The 16,075-nt window shown below is 33.7% G+C and overlaps 1 protein-coding gene across 1 annotated transcript; it reads left to right on the forward strand.

Annotated features, from left to right (window-relative positions):
• Window positions 1-10,362: 10,362 nt before the first annotated feature.
• LOC126721702 (uncharacterized) lies at window positions 10,363-15,853 on the forward strand. Its single transcript, XM_050424762.1, has 2 exons — window positions 10,363-10,701; window positions 15,710-15,853. The coding sequence occupies exons 1-2, from the start codon at window positions 10,363-10,365 to the stop codon at window positions 15,851-15,853; spliced, it is 483 nt and encodes a 160-aa protein (XP_050280719.1).
• The last annotated feature ends 222 nt before the right edge of the window (window positions 15,854-16,075 follow it).

Raw genomic sequence — 16,075 nt, forward strand, 5'->3', positions numbered from 1 at the left:
TACCCAAGAACAAAATTTCTTGCATTCTTCACAAATTTTCAAGCAACAAATTAAGTTTGCACATAATTCAAAGTATTTGCAATAACTTGGTTGGTCAAACCATAAACACACACAATAACATGTACAAAGTTTAACAAAGAGTAACTCGTGTAGTGTGTGCAACTAGCAAAAACTTGAGATACATGTGAGATGATATGTGAATAGCAATCAATCACAAAGTCTATAAAATTCATCACAAAGAATTTAAAAGAGACTATCACCTAAAGAGTTACATCATATAACTCCCACATCTCCTAGATCATAAGCTTGCAATCATGTAAGTTTCTTGTATTTATGCTTCATAATATACATTCCAATTTTAAGTTATGTGAGTTTGGCATCAAGTCTAATAGTACACACCAATTTTGATTTTAAGAATTAAGAAGTTTAACCAAGGCTTCACCTTATGTTCTTTTTGTGCATGTGCTACACTTTCTCGAGCACAAAATCTTATGATATGCACTAAGGTGTTCATAATTGGCTAGTGAACAGTGGTGAGATGGTTATTTATGCCTTTCTCTAAAAGTTCAAGTCCGACAGTCAAAAACATGTGACTTCAAGATCAAAACAAAGTGATCAAAAACCATACACATCTTTCCCACACAACATGCATTGCAAATCTTCAACTAGTAAAGTGCAATAAATAAGCTCATCAAAGCTAAACAAGGTACAAAAGACATGTTATGTGAAAATAAATTGACCAACCTTGTTCTCAAAAACCAAGAAGAATAGTGCAAAAACAAAATGTGCTTCCTTTTTCTTCTTCTTCTTTTTTTTTTCTTTTTTTTTTTATATTTTAATAAAAATAAAAAACACCTAGAATGAAATGCATGAATGTTATGCTATGCAAATCCCAGAAACAAAAAAAAAAAAAAAAAAAAAAAAAAAAAAAAACACAACAAAACCAAAGGGTAGAGCAAATGAAGCACAAGGACCATGTCAGAAAGACTCAGTTAGGTCGAGTCTTTTGCATCCAAAACTTTTTAGATGCACCACGAGCATTGGAGTTCTTATTCACTTGAGAATGATTACCAACTCTAGGATTGGAATAAAGGTTTGAAGCCTTTACCAAATCACCAATAAGTACCATAGGATCAAGTGCTTGAGGCACAAGTACTTTTGGTTTGTTCGCTCTCTTAGCAGCTTGTAGCTTGTAGCTTGTAGCAATTTGGACGGATGTGTCCAGTCTTTCCACAAAAGTGACAAACCCATGCAGGTTTATCATGTGTCTTGTCCTTAGATAGGGTAGGCTTCTTAGGCTTAGATTCTTTCAGATCAACCCTAATCTTCCTAGATGATGAACCTTCTAAGGGTTTAGCAACCTCACTCACAGAGGGTTTAACAGGTTCACTCACTATCTCACTCACTGAAGGTTCAGAAGAAGAAGATGAAGGAACAAACTTGGTGGAATGGGGAGCGAACACAGAGATGCTATCAACATAACCTAATCCAGTTTTGTCAGAAGACGACTTTTGAACACTCAGCATTTGATCAAGTTTAGAACTAGCAGATCTAGCAACAGATAAATCAAGTTCCAAAGATTTAACTTTATCAAGCAAAAGCATGTTTTCAGTTTTCACATTGTTCAAAAGATCATTAGCATCAAACAATTTAACAAGCAAAATTTTCTTTTAAAGCTTAAGAGATTCAATTTTCTTCAGGCCAAGTTCAACATTCATAGCATCCTTTGCAGCAACTTTGTAAAGTTTGTTATAGGCCTCTTGAAGATCTGCATCTTCAGAGAGTTCCCCATTAGAAGGGTTCTCTTCAACAGATATGCTCTCTTCAACAGATATGCTCTCATCAACTACAACAGTAGTAGTGAAAGCAATGAAGTTTCCATCCTCATCACAATCAAACTCATGATCAGAAACTTCACCATTACTAAGGGTTACAGCCATAGCCTTACCCTTAGACTTCAAATAGGTTGGACATTCAGATTTCATGTGTCCATACCTTTGACATCCAAAACACTGAGAGCCCAAGGAATTATTGGAAGATTGACCTACTCTTTCTCTAGGCTTATCATTGTTGTTAACCTTAGTGGGATCATGCTTCCTAAAATTTCTAGGTTCAGCAGTGTTTGTGCCTCTTGCCTTTCTATTGCTATTCCTGAGAAAGTTTCTAAAGTTCTTGGCAAGATAGGCAATCTCTGTAGCAGAGAGCTCATCATCAAATCCACCACCTTCAACATCATCAACTGACTTAAGAGTCAGTGATTTGGATTTGGTAGTTTTGGGTAGATCCAACTCATAGGATTGAAGAGATCCTACAAGCTCATCAACAGGGATGGAGTCCACATCCTTACTTTCAGTAATGGCAGTCACCTTGGGTCTAAAGTCTTCAGTCAAAGATCTAAAAATCTTCCTAACAATTTTAGGTTGATCATAGATTTCACCCAAGTTAAAAGCAGAATTAACAATATCATTCAATTTAGCATAGAATTCATCAAAAGATTCATCATCAGACATCCTAATGCTTTCAAATTTAGAAGTCAATTGCTGCAATTTATTTATTTTGACAGCCTTTGTGCCTTCATGCACAGTCTGGAGGATATTCCAAGTATGAGCAATCTCAACATTCGAGATTCTCTTAAATTCCTCCATAGAAACAGCGTTAAAAATCACATTCATAGCCTTACTATTAAACGAAGCTGCTTCTTTTTGAGAAGTTTCCCACTCACTAACAGGAGTAGTGGGCTTCTCCCATCTGTATTCAACGGAGTTCCACACCCTCTCATCAATGGATTTCAGGAATGCTTTCATCCTTACTTTCCAGTAAGCATAATTATTCCCATCAAAGTGAGGAGGAATAACTAGAGAGTGTCTGTGTTCCATGATAACAGGAGTCAAGGATCAGCTCAGTGATCAAAGGATCAACAACAAAAGAGCTACCCACTCTGAGACCACTTGATAGTTTTTAGATCCCTTAAACAATTGATTAAACCTAGGTAATTAGCCAAGTTGTTACTTAGTCCAATTAAACAAGTTTAGGTTATCACAATATAAAAGATCAAATCATGCAAAGTAGTGGAAAATAAATAAGACAATGATATGATCACCCAGGAAACCAAACCGGTAAAAACCTGGGGAGGATTTGACCTAGCTATCCTCAAGGTAAACTTGAATCCACTTTCTTGAAAGAATCGAAGTTCATACAATAAGACTTACAAGCCCTCACGCTCGACTTCTTATTGCTACCAACCAGTAAAACTTACTGACACGACCACGTGCAAGCTCCGAATCCACGGACTCCTTCTTTCTTGGATTCACCACCAGCTACAAGCACACCCGCTTGTGTTTTCTTTAAGCTTTAATGGTAGCAACTGAATTGATCATCAAGGCGTAGATAAATCTTCTCCTTGAAAACCCTAAGTTTGTGTAAAGGAAAGCTCCTCTAGATCTCACAAGAGATTTTCACAAACCGCAAATATGAGCAACACATAAAACGTGGCTAGGGTTTTCCTTTTATACTTAGGACAAATAAGAAACCCTAAAAATGTTTTAAAACAACTAGGGCTGAGTTGGACGAATTTACAGAAAAGCATTCTGCCCGAGCTTCGATCGATCGAGCCTGTCTTTCGATCGATCGAGCCAGGCCGAAAGGCACAATGCTTCCTGCTTTAACTCGATTCCAACTTTACATTGACACACAACTTTGAGCTAGCTTTAAACACTTCTAAACACATTGTTTTGATCATGATTTGCCAACAATACACATTAGAGTTCTAAATACATAAAATCCTAAACTTTAGAACGTAACAGATCTGATATTGTAGAAGTTGCTGCCTTTTCTAGTCATTAAAGGTGCTGATAATCTAAACCTTTAAGGGTGGTCTTGGAGTCATAAACAGGAGAATTTGTGTTGCTAAACCTTTGAGTGGGATCTCAAAGTCACAAACGTGAGTGTTTGTGTTTTGCTAAGGCCAAAGAAAGAAAGAGTCCGTGGTCTCGGAGTTTGCACGTGGTCGTGTCAGTAAGTTTCTACTGGTAGATAGCAATAGGATGTTAGTGGTCTAAGTCGCTATTGTAAAACTTCGATTCTTTCTAGTGGATTTGCTTTTTACCTTGAGGATAGCTAGGTTAAATCCTCCCCAGGTTTTTTACCGATTTGGTTTTCCTGAGTTATCATATCGTTGCGTTTTTTATTTTCCGCTGCTATACATTGATATGATATATTTGTGTTAATCTAGATTTGTTAATTTGACTAAGTAATCACTTGGCTAATTACCTAGGTTAATTTGATTGTGGTTTTAAGGGGTCTAAAAACATACAAGTGGTATCAGAGCAGGTAGCTCTTTTGTTTTAGATCTTTTGATCTCAGAGCTAATCCTTGACCCCTATTGTCATGGATAATTTGAAGTGTCTTTCTGATCATGTTTCTTCTCATGCTTCTATTGATTTTATCGATGCTTGTGAAACTCTCCGTAAGGAATTATTGAAATCTATGAAAATTGCTAAAAAATTCAAGGAAGAGTTAAAATTGGCTAATCTTGAAAAAGAGGAATTGATTATTAGATTAGATGAATCTAATAAAAAGAATGAATTTTTGAGAAATCAAATTTCCTCTCAAGATGAGAAGATGAAACACTTAGAACAAGAGTTAGTTGAATCGAAAGCTAAAATTGAAAATTTGACTAGTACCTAGTCTGCTGTTGATAACAGAAGTGTTTTTATTTCTTTTAAGCCTAAAACTGAGAAAGTTTATATCCCTCCTTTTAAGAGAAACAATAAAGAAAAGATTTATTTCGCTAGGTTAGACAAAGGTAAAAGTTCTAATGGAGATGCTGAAGTTTCTAAACCTATATCTAAACCTACTGTTAGAGAGCATAACAAATATGTTTTTGTGCCTACTTGTCACCTTTGTGGTGTTGTTGGTCATATTAGACCAAATTGTTCTCTGTTGAGGCAAAAACCAAAATCTGAGACTAGATTTGTTGTTAGGAATACTGATGTTCCTAAATTTGTTCCTGTTTGTCACTTTTGTGGTATCTCCGGTCACATTCGTCCTAATTGTCATAAATTGAAATTTGAGCATTTTGAGTTTCTATCTAGGATATGTGATGATATTTCTCCTGCCATAAGTCCATATAAATTGTTTCATATTCTTTTGAAAAATTTAAGTTTGTTGGCTTGTGAAAGGAATTTGCAGGATTTCAGTTTTTCTTAGAAGATTGGTCTAATCCCTCAAATACACTCTGCTTTACATGGATTTTCACCTACAAAGCCGAAGACTCGTGCTATATGGGTGAGAAAAGATTCCCTAAGGTGAGTGTTGTTCACTTGTCCCTGATTTAATTCTTTCAATTGTTTGTGGACATGTTTTGTTTTTTGTTTTTGGTTGTTTTGTTTTTTAGGTTTTTTTTTTTTTTTTTTTTTTTTTTTTTTTTTTTTTTTTTTTTTTTTAAATCGAAAAACATTGAAAATTTCAAAAAGACAAAAATATTTTATTTTGTGTCTAGTTTTATTTTTCTTGAGGATTACATGAATTATGATATCTCTCTTGATTTAGAACATGCTTGACATTGTGGAGAAACTTGAATAGTTTGTGTTATATAAGTGTTAAGTTATTTCTGATTTTGTGTGAGTATGTACTAGTTTGTACATGTACTCAAGGGTTAATTAAGAAATTGATATTTCTTGTTTGTGTACCCTCTATAGCTTAGTTAAGCACTGTCATGCATTGTATTTGCATTGTTCATTTAGCATAACGTGTGCTTTTTGTTTTTGGTCATAATTTTTTTTACCAAAAAGATTATTGTGTTTTGTATTTCACATCTTGGATTTATAATCAAGAATTTGCCATATTATCTTTACATAACATGTTTATGTACCTTGTTTAGCTTGGATGAGCTTCTTTTATTGCACTTTACTAGTTTGAGCTTTGTAGTGCATGTTGTGTGGGAGATGTTCATAGTTTTTGATCACTTTATCTTGATCTTGAGGTCACATGTCTTTGATTGTTGGACTTGAACCTTTTGAGAAAGGCATAAATAATCATCTCACCACTGTTTACTAGCCAATCATGAACACCTTAGTGCATATCGTAAGATTTTGTGCTCGAAAAAGTGTAGCACATACACAAAAAGAACATAAGGTGTAGCCTCGTTTAAATGTTTAAATTGGTGTGTACATTATTGGACTTAATGTTAAATCAATCAAATAAAATTGATGTGTATATTATTCTGACTATTTTAATAAGTTTCTAATCAAATAAAATTGGTGTGTACATTATAAGGCAAATCAAGAAACTTACATGATTGCAAGCTTGTTTGCTAGGAGATGTGGGAGTTATATGATGTAACTCTTTAGGTGATAGTCTCTTTCAAATTCTATGTGATGAATTTTGTAGAATTTGTACTTGATTACTATTCACATATCACATCACATGTATCTCAAGCTTTTGCTAGTTGCACACACTACACAAGTTACTCTTTGCTAAACATTGTACATGTTATTGTGTGTGATTTTGTTTTGGCCATCCGAGATTGAAAATTCCTTAATTTTAATGCCAAATGTGTTTAATGTTTGAGCTTTGAGAACAAATTGATTAAAAATCTTGTTTTTGGAAGATTTGGGTTGAATTCAAGTGTTTTTGAAAAACTTTTCATCTCATACTTATGCATTTTATTCATAACACAATGTGCTTTGAGGAGTTTCTACATTAACTTGCACTGTTTTTCAAAATTTCACTTTTCCAGATTTTCGATCGATCGAATCTATTTCTCGACCGATTAAAATTGCGATAAAAATTTTTGGTTTGAATCTGCCTGACTCGATTGGCATTCGATCGATCGAAACTGAAAAATTTCAGTTTTTAAATATTTGACCAAATTTTTTTTCATGCATCATTTATGTTTAGGATTCACATGCATTGCATTGATTTTCTGTATCTATCTTGCAGTTTTACAGTCATATTTCTCATTATTTCACACATAACATGCATACACTTTACTAAATTGGGTACTCAACTTGATTTAAAAATTGATTGATTAATTTTTGAGCTATGTACTTTTTAGTATATGCTATTTTTTATGTATGAACTACATAAAATATTTTTAAGAGATATGATGGATAATCAATGTGCAAATATTTTCTCTACTCATGCAACTCTTTATGGATTGCATTTATTGAAAGAAAGAATATTTTTTTCTTCATGTGTATCCTCAACTTAGTTTTTAAGTTTAGTTTGTGTGTGCTGAGGTTTAAAAAAAGATCATAGTGCCCAAGCCCAAAGAAGTGAGCCAAGCCCAAAAGAAAATAAGCCAAGCCCAAGGAAGCAAGTGCAAGGGGACCACGAAAGAGAAGAAGTGGCAGGCCCAAGAGGCTTGAAGCCTAAAAGAAGCATCAAGAAGGAAGAGAAGCCCACGTCAAGAGATTAAAAAAGAAATAGCCAGGATCCTCAACAACCACCAAGAGGCACGGATCCTCCTAGGCGCATAAGCAAAGTCAAAGAAAGATTAAGACAGTTCAAAAGAAAAGGACAAAAAGAAAAATAAGAAACAGAGTAGAAGCCACAAGCACCAAACGACCTAGCAAGAAAAGAAGAAAGAATCAGCGACCTCTCATGGTGCAAGCGGGAAGCGCCTCAGGGAGCTAGAATGGAGAAGTATGAAAAAGGGAATGGCAATGGACGACTTTCAAACCGACAGAATGGGATTCCGCCCGGCTAGGAAAAAAAGCAAAAAGGAAGAACTGCTAAACAGAGGGATCGAGAAAGGCATGACCTCAGAATATCCCGAAATAGGTAACCAGCCATGGACTTTCAGAGAAATCAAAGCTGAAAAGAAGGGAAGGATGAAAAAACAGGGAATAGAACCTGCTAAGTGATGGGCACGGTACATGCCCTGTTAACCAGAGGACAAAACAAGGTTCTAGGACTCCAAAATATCACTATAAAAGGGAGGGAAAGGTTGCGAAGAAGGCAGAGATTGGAGAGGTGAAAGAGCTATTGATAAAATTTTGTAAAAGGAGAGAAAACTCAGGGAAAGTTAATATTACTTCCCGGTATCCTATAAAAGCCACTATTGCACAGACTTGGATTTAAAAAGAATCAAACTTTGCAAGTCTTGAAGGGTTGAATAGCCATTCAAGACTGTAATTTTTGAGCTTGCTTGAACCTTGTATCACATCTTAGTGAGCGTACTGTAACCATAACAAAGATAATTTCAATGAAATATTTCTCACTGATTTAAGGATCCTTATAACATTATTTTGTGCTTTTGTTATTCTGATCTCTGCATTTACTTTGCTGTTTTTGATTTGTCTTTCAATACAAATATCCTTGCTTGTCAGTTTACATGTACTGTAGGTAGCATGCCTTGTGCACTACTTGATTCTTAAATAGCCTGTTAGCTACGATGAATCAAAGCTCGGTCCATCAAACCACAAACTACTCGGCCCGGGATCCTTGGGCCTGAGTGTCACAAAAAAGGCACTCTCACAGTGTGTTTTTGTTTTCCCTACCTCCTAAATTTTTCCCAAAACTTGTTTTGTTTTTCCTATTTTTATAGAAGGAGAAAAGTTTTTTTTTTAACCTTTGTTGTTCTTAGGGGGAGTTGTTGCTCTTCATAGGGGGAGTTGCCTCTATTTTTTATAGAGCTAAACTGTTTTTTGTTCCCTTGGTTCTCTTTTTTCTCTCACGTTTACTATCACTCTACTCTTTGTTTGAGTTGTCTTTGTCAATACGTGACAAAAAGGGGGAGAAATAAATGAAATGTGGGAATCCTGTTTGTTTTGTTTAGGGGGAGTTGAAATTGTTTTTGAAAGCGGGAGAATATAAAATAAATGAAATGTGGGAATCCTGTTTGTTTTGTTTAGGGGGAGTTGAAATTATTTTTGAAAGGGGGAGAATATAAAAACTTTTTGATGAATCTAACTTAGGGGGAGAGTTAGAATTTACTTTTGTTTTTTATATTCTGTTTCATATTATGGTTTATATGTCTTTCTTTCCACACATGCGGTGATGTGTTTGTTGAGTGTTTCAAGAAAGACAAATGCATTCTGATCAAGACCTTCTACCTCTTATTGGCAACTTCTTGGTTAGGAAGTCTTAGATTGGAATTTGTGATGTAATTGGGCATTTTATTGTATTGGGTTGTTCTTGTATATGAGTATTTCATTTTGTATGAAAGTTTTGTCACGAATTGCCAAAGGGAAAGATTGTTAGGTTCTAAAAGTTTAGAACAATTGGCAAATCGTGAATACAAACTTGTCTAGATATAGATCTTAGAGTCTATAGGTATTATTAGACAATGCTCTAGGTGATTCAAGTAAAGATTCAAGAACATACAAGCTACAGGAAGAAGATTTTATAATCTGTTTGGTTCGATCAATCGAAAGACAGGCTCGATCAATCGAAAGTCGTATCTGCAAAATTTTAATTAAGCCCAAACTACATTTCAAGCCCATTAAGGATTAGGGTTTCTAATCTACTTCTCCCAGTATATAAAAGAAACCCTAAGCACATTTTTATGAGGCTTTTCAGAGAAAAAAGAGTGTGCCTCTTTTGTATTTTAGGGTTTTGTTCCAAAAATCTCTCTCATATCTTCTACCGATGTTCTTCCTTGAAGAATCTCAAGATCCAATATTGTAAAAGTTACTGCCTTCTCTAATCATCAAAGGTGCTGATAATCTAAACCTTCAAGGGTGGTCTTGGAGTCACAAACAGGAGAGTTTGTGTTGCTAAACCTTTGAGTGGAATCTCAAAGTCACAAACGTGGGTGTTTTTGTTTTGCAAAGGCCAAAGAAAGAAGGAGTCCGTGGTTTCGGAGCTTACAAGTGGCCGTGTCAGTAAGTTTCTACTGGTGGGTAGCAATAGGATGTTAATGGTCTAAGTCGCTATTGTAAAACTTCGATTCTTTCTAGTGGATTTGTTTTTTACCTTGAGAATAGCAAGGTTAAATCCTCCCTAGGTTTTTTACCGGTTTGGTTTTCCTGGGTTATCATATCATTGTGTTTTTTATTTTCCGCTGCTATACATTGATATGATATATTTGTGTTAACCTAGATTTGTTAATTTGACTAAGTAATCACTTGGATAATTACCTAGATTAATCTGATTGTGGTTTTAAGGGGTCTAAAAACATACAGTTTTATTTTCTTAACTTTGCATTTTGTAAACCCTAAATCCATATTTTTTTAATAGATAGAATATTGCTTAATTTCCCTCCATTCCATGAGTTGTAGAGTATGGCATGGGTAGTGAAGCATCAACTAAAGGGGATGTATATAGTTATGGAGTCCTTGTGTTAGAAATGTTTACAGGAAGGAGCCCATTGATGATATGTTTAAAGATGGTCTCAATCTCCATAACTTTGTTAAGATGTCCTTACCAAAAAGGCTCATTCAAGTTGTTGATCCAATGCTTTTGCCAAGAGAAGTTGAAGGAATGGGAGTAGCAACTACAGCAATGATGGCAACAAAAGAAGATGATAATGACAATGAAAATGAAGTAGAAGAAGCTAATAATACTGAGGACTATAGGCATATTGATGTGGATATGCAAAAATGCTTACTATCAATCCTTAATATCGGAATCTTATGTTCATTGGAATCTCCAAAAGAGAGAATCAATATGGAGGAAGTCATTAAGGAACTACAATTGATAAAAAGTACTTTTGTTGGTTTGGGGATTCGTAGAGCTAGACCAAGTAGAGCTCCAGTAAGAGACATTTCATTTTAATTACTATAAGACTACTCTAAGTAATGTGTCCAAGTCATTTATGTTGATTTCATTCAGTTTCCAAATACTTCTTTTCAAAAAGCATGGAAATTTTATGTTTACCTTTTCATTAAGCATGGAAATTATATTTTCATTTCTCACTTGCAGTCAAATTGCTAAATAGAAATTGTCATCTTATTAATATCCACGACCTTGTAACCTTGTAATAGTTATTGTTTTTTATATTATCAGGGTATAAAATGGTGAGCTAACGAACATTTTTGTGAATTGCAGAGGCCTAGAACAACTAGAAGAGATTAAATGTCTTTAATAATGCTTGGATTATGCAGGGGATTATGAGTCGTGATCTTAATTTCAAGCTAGTTTTATACCCCTTGTTGAAATAATTAATGGATGATTTTCTTTCTCTTCTAATGTAGGAATCATGATTTTCTCTCTCTTCAAGTGTAGGAGTCGTCTTCGTTTACTATGCTGGATTCTACTACTGTAATGTGTGATTATGTGTTTGTACAAATAATCAATTCAATTCCTAAAAGTCTTTATAGGAAGGGAATGTATCAAAGATGCCATGTTAGTTTAGAAATTTAGATGCTTTATGCAACATTATTTTAGTATACAAATAAAAATGGATATTTCGTTTAATTTCCATTTAATCTCAAAATTTTTTATTATGATATCTTGTGGCTGTAGAGAATAAAACAATGTAAGTTTCAATTTATTATATAAAAGAACAGAAGGCCAATCACCCATCACTGCCCAATATTTGATGAATCAGATATGACAAACAACAAATAGTCTAGGACCTCCCTAAAGCATATAAATCTCTGTATATGTGGCTACACAAGAGAAGCAGCTTGACTTAGTTTTGGTCCATATAGCCTTATCCTTTACTTTGGATCTACAAGACTTATTGTCTTTGGAGTATAACTAAACCAGTTCTATTTTTCAAGACTGAATCCACCAAAGCCTCATAGATTGTTGCATCATATATAATCCTATATATTTCCAAATTTAAGCAGAAGGGTTCCAACTGGGTGTCATTGGTCAAGCCATAGGAAGATTGTTTTCCCAAGTCGATCTAACCCAATTTAGAGCATCAACAATAATACTCTAAATGAAATTTTTAATTAAAAAAAAAAAGAGTATCCATTAGCTATTTGACAAGCTGGCAGACATATTTTGAATCTAATAGACATGTATGCATAGAGCATTAACTCTTGTAACACTCATTCTTAAGATAAAGAGAGAATGTGAGAATGTGGCACAAAAGAATATATTGAACCGTGATAACTAAGGTTGCCATGTATACGTGCAAGCAACAGAGAGAGATAAGCATTACAAATAGTAACTTAAACCCCAAAAAAAAGAATTGTGTAAAACAAATACTACAACATACAAAGTGCTCATAAATGCTTAAAAAACCAAGAGAAATGCTATATCCATAATATTTTCAAAACACTTAAAAAACCAATAACAACTAACCACCAATAAACTTAAGTGGTAGTTTATTACGAGTTGTTATTGGTGAGACAAAAAAATAATTTCAATATTAGGTTAAAATTAAAACCAATAACAATTAACCACTTATGATTTTTTGTGAAAGTTTTTTATTGTGAAAATGTTTTGTACATAGCATTTCTCAAAAAAAAAAAAAAAAAAAAAGAATGATATTGGAAAGTATAGTAACATGGATTTTTGTGGGCCAAAAACAGAATACTATTGTTTTTCTTTGTGGCTTCTTTTGCTAATCGCTTCAGGCCTTTTGCACATCAATTCATCAGCAACATCTTTGGGGTGACATTCAACACTAAACACATGCTTCTAAAAATTATCTTTTTCCCAGTTATCCTCCGAGTAAGTAATGTTCCTCTGTACAATAGGGAAAAATGCTCATATACCTCCTAAACTTTCAACCATTGGCCAAAACACTCCCCCTAAACTTTTATATTGGCCAATTTACTCCTCAAAGCCCATTTCTTTAAAGCCACAAAAGCTAATGCTAGTAGCTTGCTTTTATCTGCCTATGACCAAATATTAAGAATTTATCAAAAAACAAAAGACTGTTTTACAACAGGTGTTGTGAGATGCCTAACACCTTCCCCACACATTACTAGACTTTCGAACCAAGAATCAAGATTTTTTATCATCCAGTTAGATTTGGAAAAAATTGACTTTTGCATAACCTAGGATTGGTAATAAAATCAAACAGAGTCAAATGACTAATCACACCTTAGTAAAAACCTAATGATTGGTGGCGACTTCAAAAACTTGTGACAATTTAAAAATGACTCATTAGTCATAGGAGAGCATGCACCCAAGCTCGCGAACCCCCCCTCTAGGGAGGGGCGTGCACGTCGCTATTTCTGGGTGGTCGACAACCGTGAGGTATCAACACAACCAATAGGAATATGACACATCATTTAATTTAAATTAGACTAAAAATAGACCAATTAGAATTAAGATATCATAATCACCTATGGTCGAGACTGGTTTCATGCAAGTGTCCTTTATTGTTAAACCTTATTTCTTTGATATCTTTTAATCTAGTGGTCTGATTAATGCTCATGAATTGTCATTTTGATCGTTATGACCTCAAGATTTTTTTATAAGAAGTATTTGGAGATCAAAAGGTCAAAATTACAGTCTTGCCTTGGAGATGTTAAATGGTGATAATATGCAAGGTAATGCAAGTGGGGTTAAATGTGAGACACAAAATGGGGTATCAAAAGTTCAGCCTTCAATCAAATTTAAATTGAATTCAGCGAAAGAATAAGATTACCAATACCAATAAAACAAAAAATCTAAGCAAGAGAAAGATATGATTGTTGATTGAAGGCAGAATATGAAATTAAAAAAAGTCATTTAAGTGTACCTTAAATTGACAAAAAACCGAAAACTAATATAAATAATATATATATATATATATATATGAAAAAATAGAATAAATATAAATAGTACTGTTTGATTCGGGGGGAAAATGCCCATATAGCAAACAATGACCCGTTTGGTAATGTTTTTCTAGTAACGTTATTTAAGTGTTGTGGAAATACGTGTGGGTGAAAAGTATTGTGGAAATATATATTATGTTATTTAAACAATGAAAATTGTTATTTAAACAACACAACCAAACAGGCCTAATTGCTTATTTTCCTTTGGTGGTGTTGACTTGGCTTTACTGCTGTTAGCTCTGATATCCCCTTAAATAGCACCGAATTCGGATTATAATATAGAGAATTTCAGCTGTTTAAAGTTAGAGTTTGGCTTACCTCCAGTACTTTTTTAACTAGACATGTCATTTTGTTTTAAATATACAATAGTAGGTGGTAGTGAGTTTTAATCTCCACATTTTATTTAGTTAGTGAGTGATATGGTAATTTCTCATTAAAACAAAAGGAGATTCATTTTTAAAAAGTACATGAAAACACTATTTTGGTCCCTACATTTTAAGGTCACGGTCAATTTGATCCCTATATTTTGATAGCAATCAATTTGTTATTTTCAACATACAGTTAATTTAGTCCTTACTGTTAACTCATTAATGAAAAATGCTTACATGGCAAACAATTTGTCTTGTTGACGTACATGTAGCTAACATAATAATATAAAATCAATTAATTAAATATTAAAAAATCCACATAAGAATTTTAATAATAAAATAAATCCATGTTAGGCACAAAATTTCTGAAAAGATTAATTAAAATATATATAATGAATTAAAAAATATCCTCAGTTTCTTTTATTTTCTTTAGAATTCTTGCACTTTCTTATTTCCCAAACACAATACCCAACACCCAGCAACACCACAATATGAAATCAAATCTCAATACCGAGTGTCTAGCCAAAAAAATCCCAATACCAAGCACTTCAATGTACTGACCCATTGAATCAATCCCATGCTCCGCGTACACCACCTCCCAAAACTCCGCATGTATTTGGTTCCCACACTGGCCTCCCTGGATGTGACGAATCTCATGCATTTTCACCTTTTTTGTGAATTGTTTTTCTTGGGAAAGTGACAAAAATTGGGAGGGAAAATTTGAAAAGTGTTAGAGAGTTTGTCAGTGTTTGTGATTAGGAATTTAGGAGTTTATAGTGAGGGGTTCAGCCTTTGGTAGTTTTGATATTGATGGTGGTTGTTGGTGGTCAAATCTGTGGTGGTTTTGATAGTTGTATGACAATTATGTGGCTGCTAAGAAAATAGATTAAAAGAAAAGAATTGAAGAGAAAATTGAGTCTTGATATTTGATAAATTATTGATTGGTTTAAGTTAGATTGCTGTGTTCTGGGTATTGTGCTTAGAAACAAAAGCTAAAAAAGTGCAAGAATTCAAAAAGAAAATAAAAGAAATTGAGATTTAAAAAAAAAAAAAAATCATTTTCTTTATTTTTTTTCTTTTAATTAATCCTTTTAGAATTTTTTTTTTTTTTTGTCTGACATGAATTTCTTTTATTATTAAAGTGGCTTTTTTAATATTTGATTATTTGATTTTATATTATTATGTTAGCCATATGTGTGCCAACAAGGCAAACCGTTTGTCAAATAAACATTTTTCGTTATGAGCTAACAGTAGGAACTAAATTGACTGCAAGTTGAAAATAACAATGACCAAATTGATTACTACCAAAATGTAGAGACTAAATAAACCGTGACCCCAAAATGTAGAGATCAAAATGATGTTTTCACCTAAAAAGTACTAAAAGTAAGGTAAACCCTCAAAGTTAAACTTTGCCGCCATATGCAAATTCATCAAGATCAAACCCCCCTTTATTCCCAAGTTTAATAATGAGTTTGATACTTTCGGCAATTTTCAATAGAAATATCTTGACCTCAAATGCTCTCATGTGAAACTTTTGAATTTAAAAAAAAAAATAAATAAATAAATAAAGCAAGAGTCATCACATTCAAATCTAAATCCAGTTTCCATTATTTTGGGAATAACAAAAATCGAAAATAAAAATTGTTTGATTACTACAATAATCGGTTGCAGGTGCTGTTGTCAATATGCTTACTACTGACAGATCCAAACCCGGACGATCCTCTTGTCCCCGAGATTGCTCATATGTACAAGACCGAAAAAGCCAAGTGTGAGACTACTGCTCGAACTGGGACTGAGAAATATGCGAGCTCTTGATTTGATTTCAGTTTAGGGAACCTATAGGTTGAGTGAAGTGAGTTTAAGATGGGTTCTCTAGTAATTTTTTATAAATGCAAGTGGATTGAGGTTTTGTACTAACATTTTGAATGCTATTTAGGTTTATAGATATTCATCATTTCTCTTTTACTACCTGAGTTCTATTGCATTTTGTTTTTGGTTGTCTACTACCAAATACAATTATTTGCTTTTTCATGCGGT

Source organism: Quercus robur, chromosome 4 (genome assembly GCF_932294415.1).
Source record: "Quercus robur chromosome 4, dhQueRobu3.1, whole genome shotgun sequence".
In the NCBI taxonomy this organism is placed as follows: domain Eukaryota; kingdom Viridiplantae; phylum Streptophyta; class Magnoliopsida; order Fagales; family Fagaceae; genus Quercus; species Quercus robur.

Excerpts from the sequence above, each read along its gene's own strand:
- LOC126721702 (XM_050424762.1), top strand. The coding sequence starts at position 10,363 with ATGTCCTTACCAAAAAGGCTCATTCAAGTTGTTGATCCAATGCTTTTG. Across the intron at positions 10,702-15,709 it reads CTAGACCAAGTAGAGCTCCA|GTGCTGTTGTCAATATGCTT; the intron begins GTAAGAGACATT and ends AATCGGTTGCAG.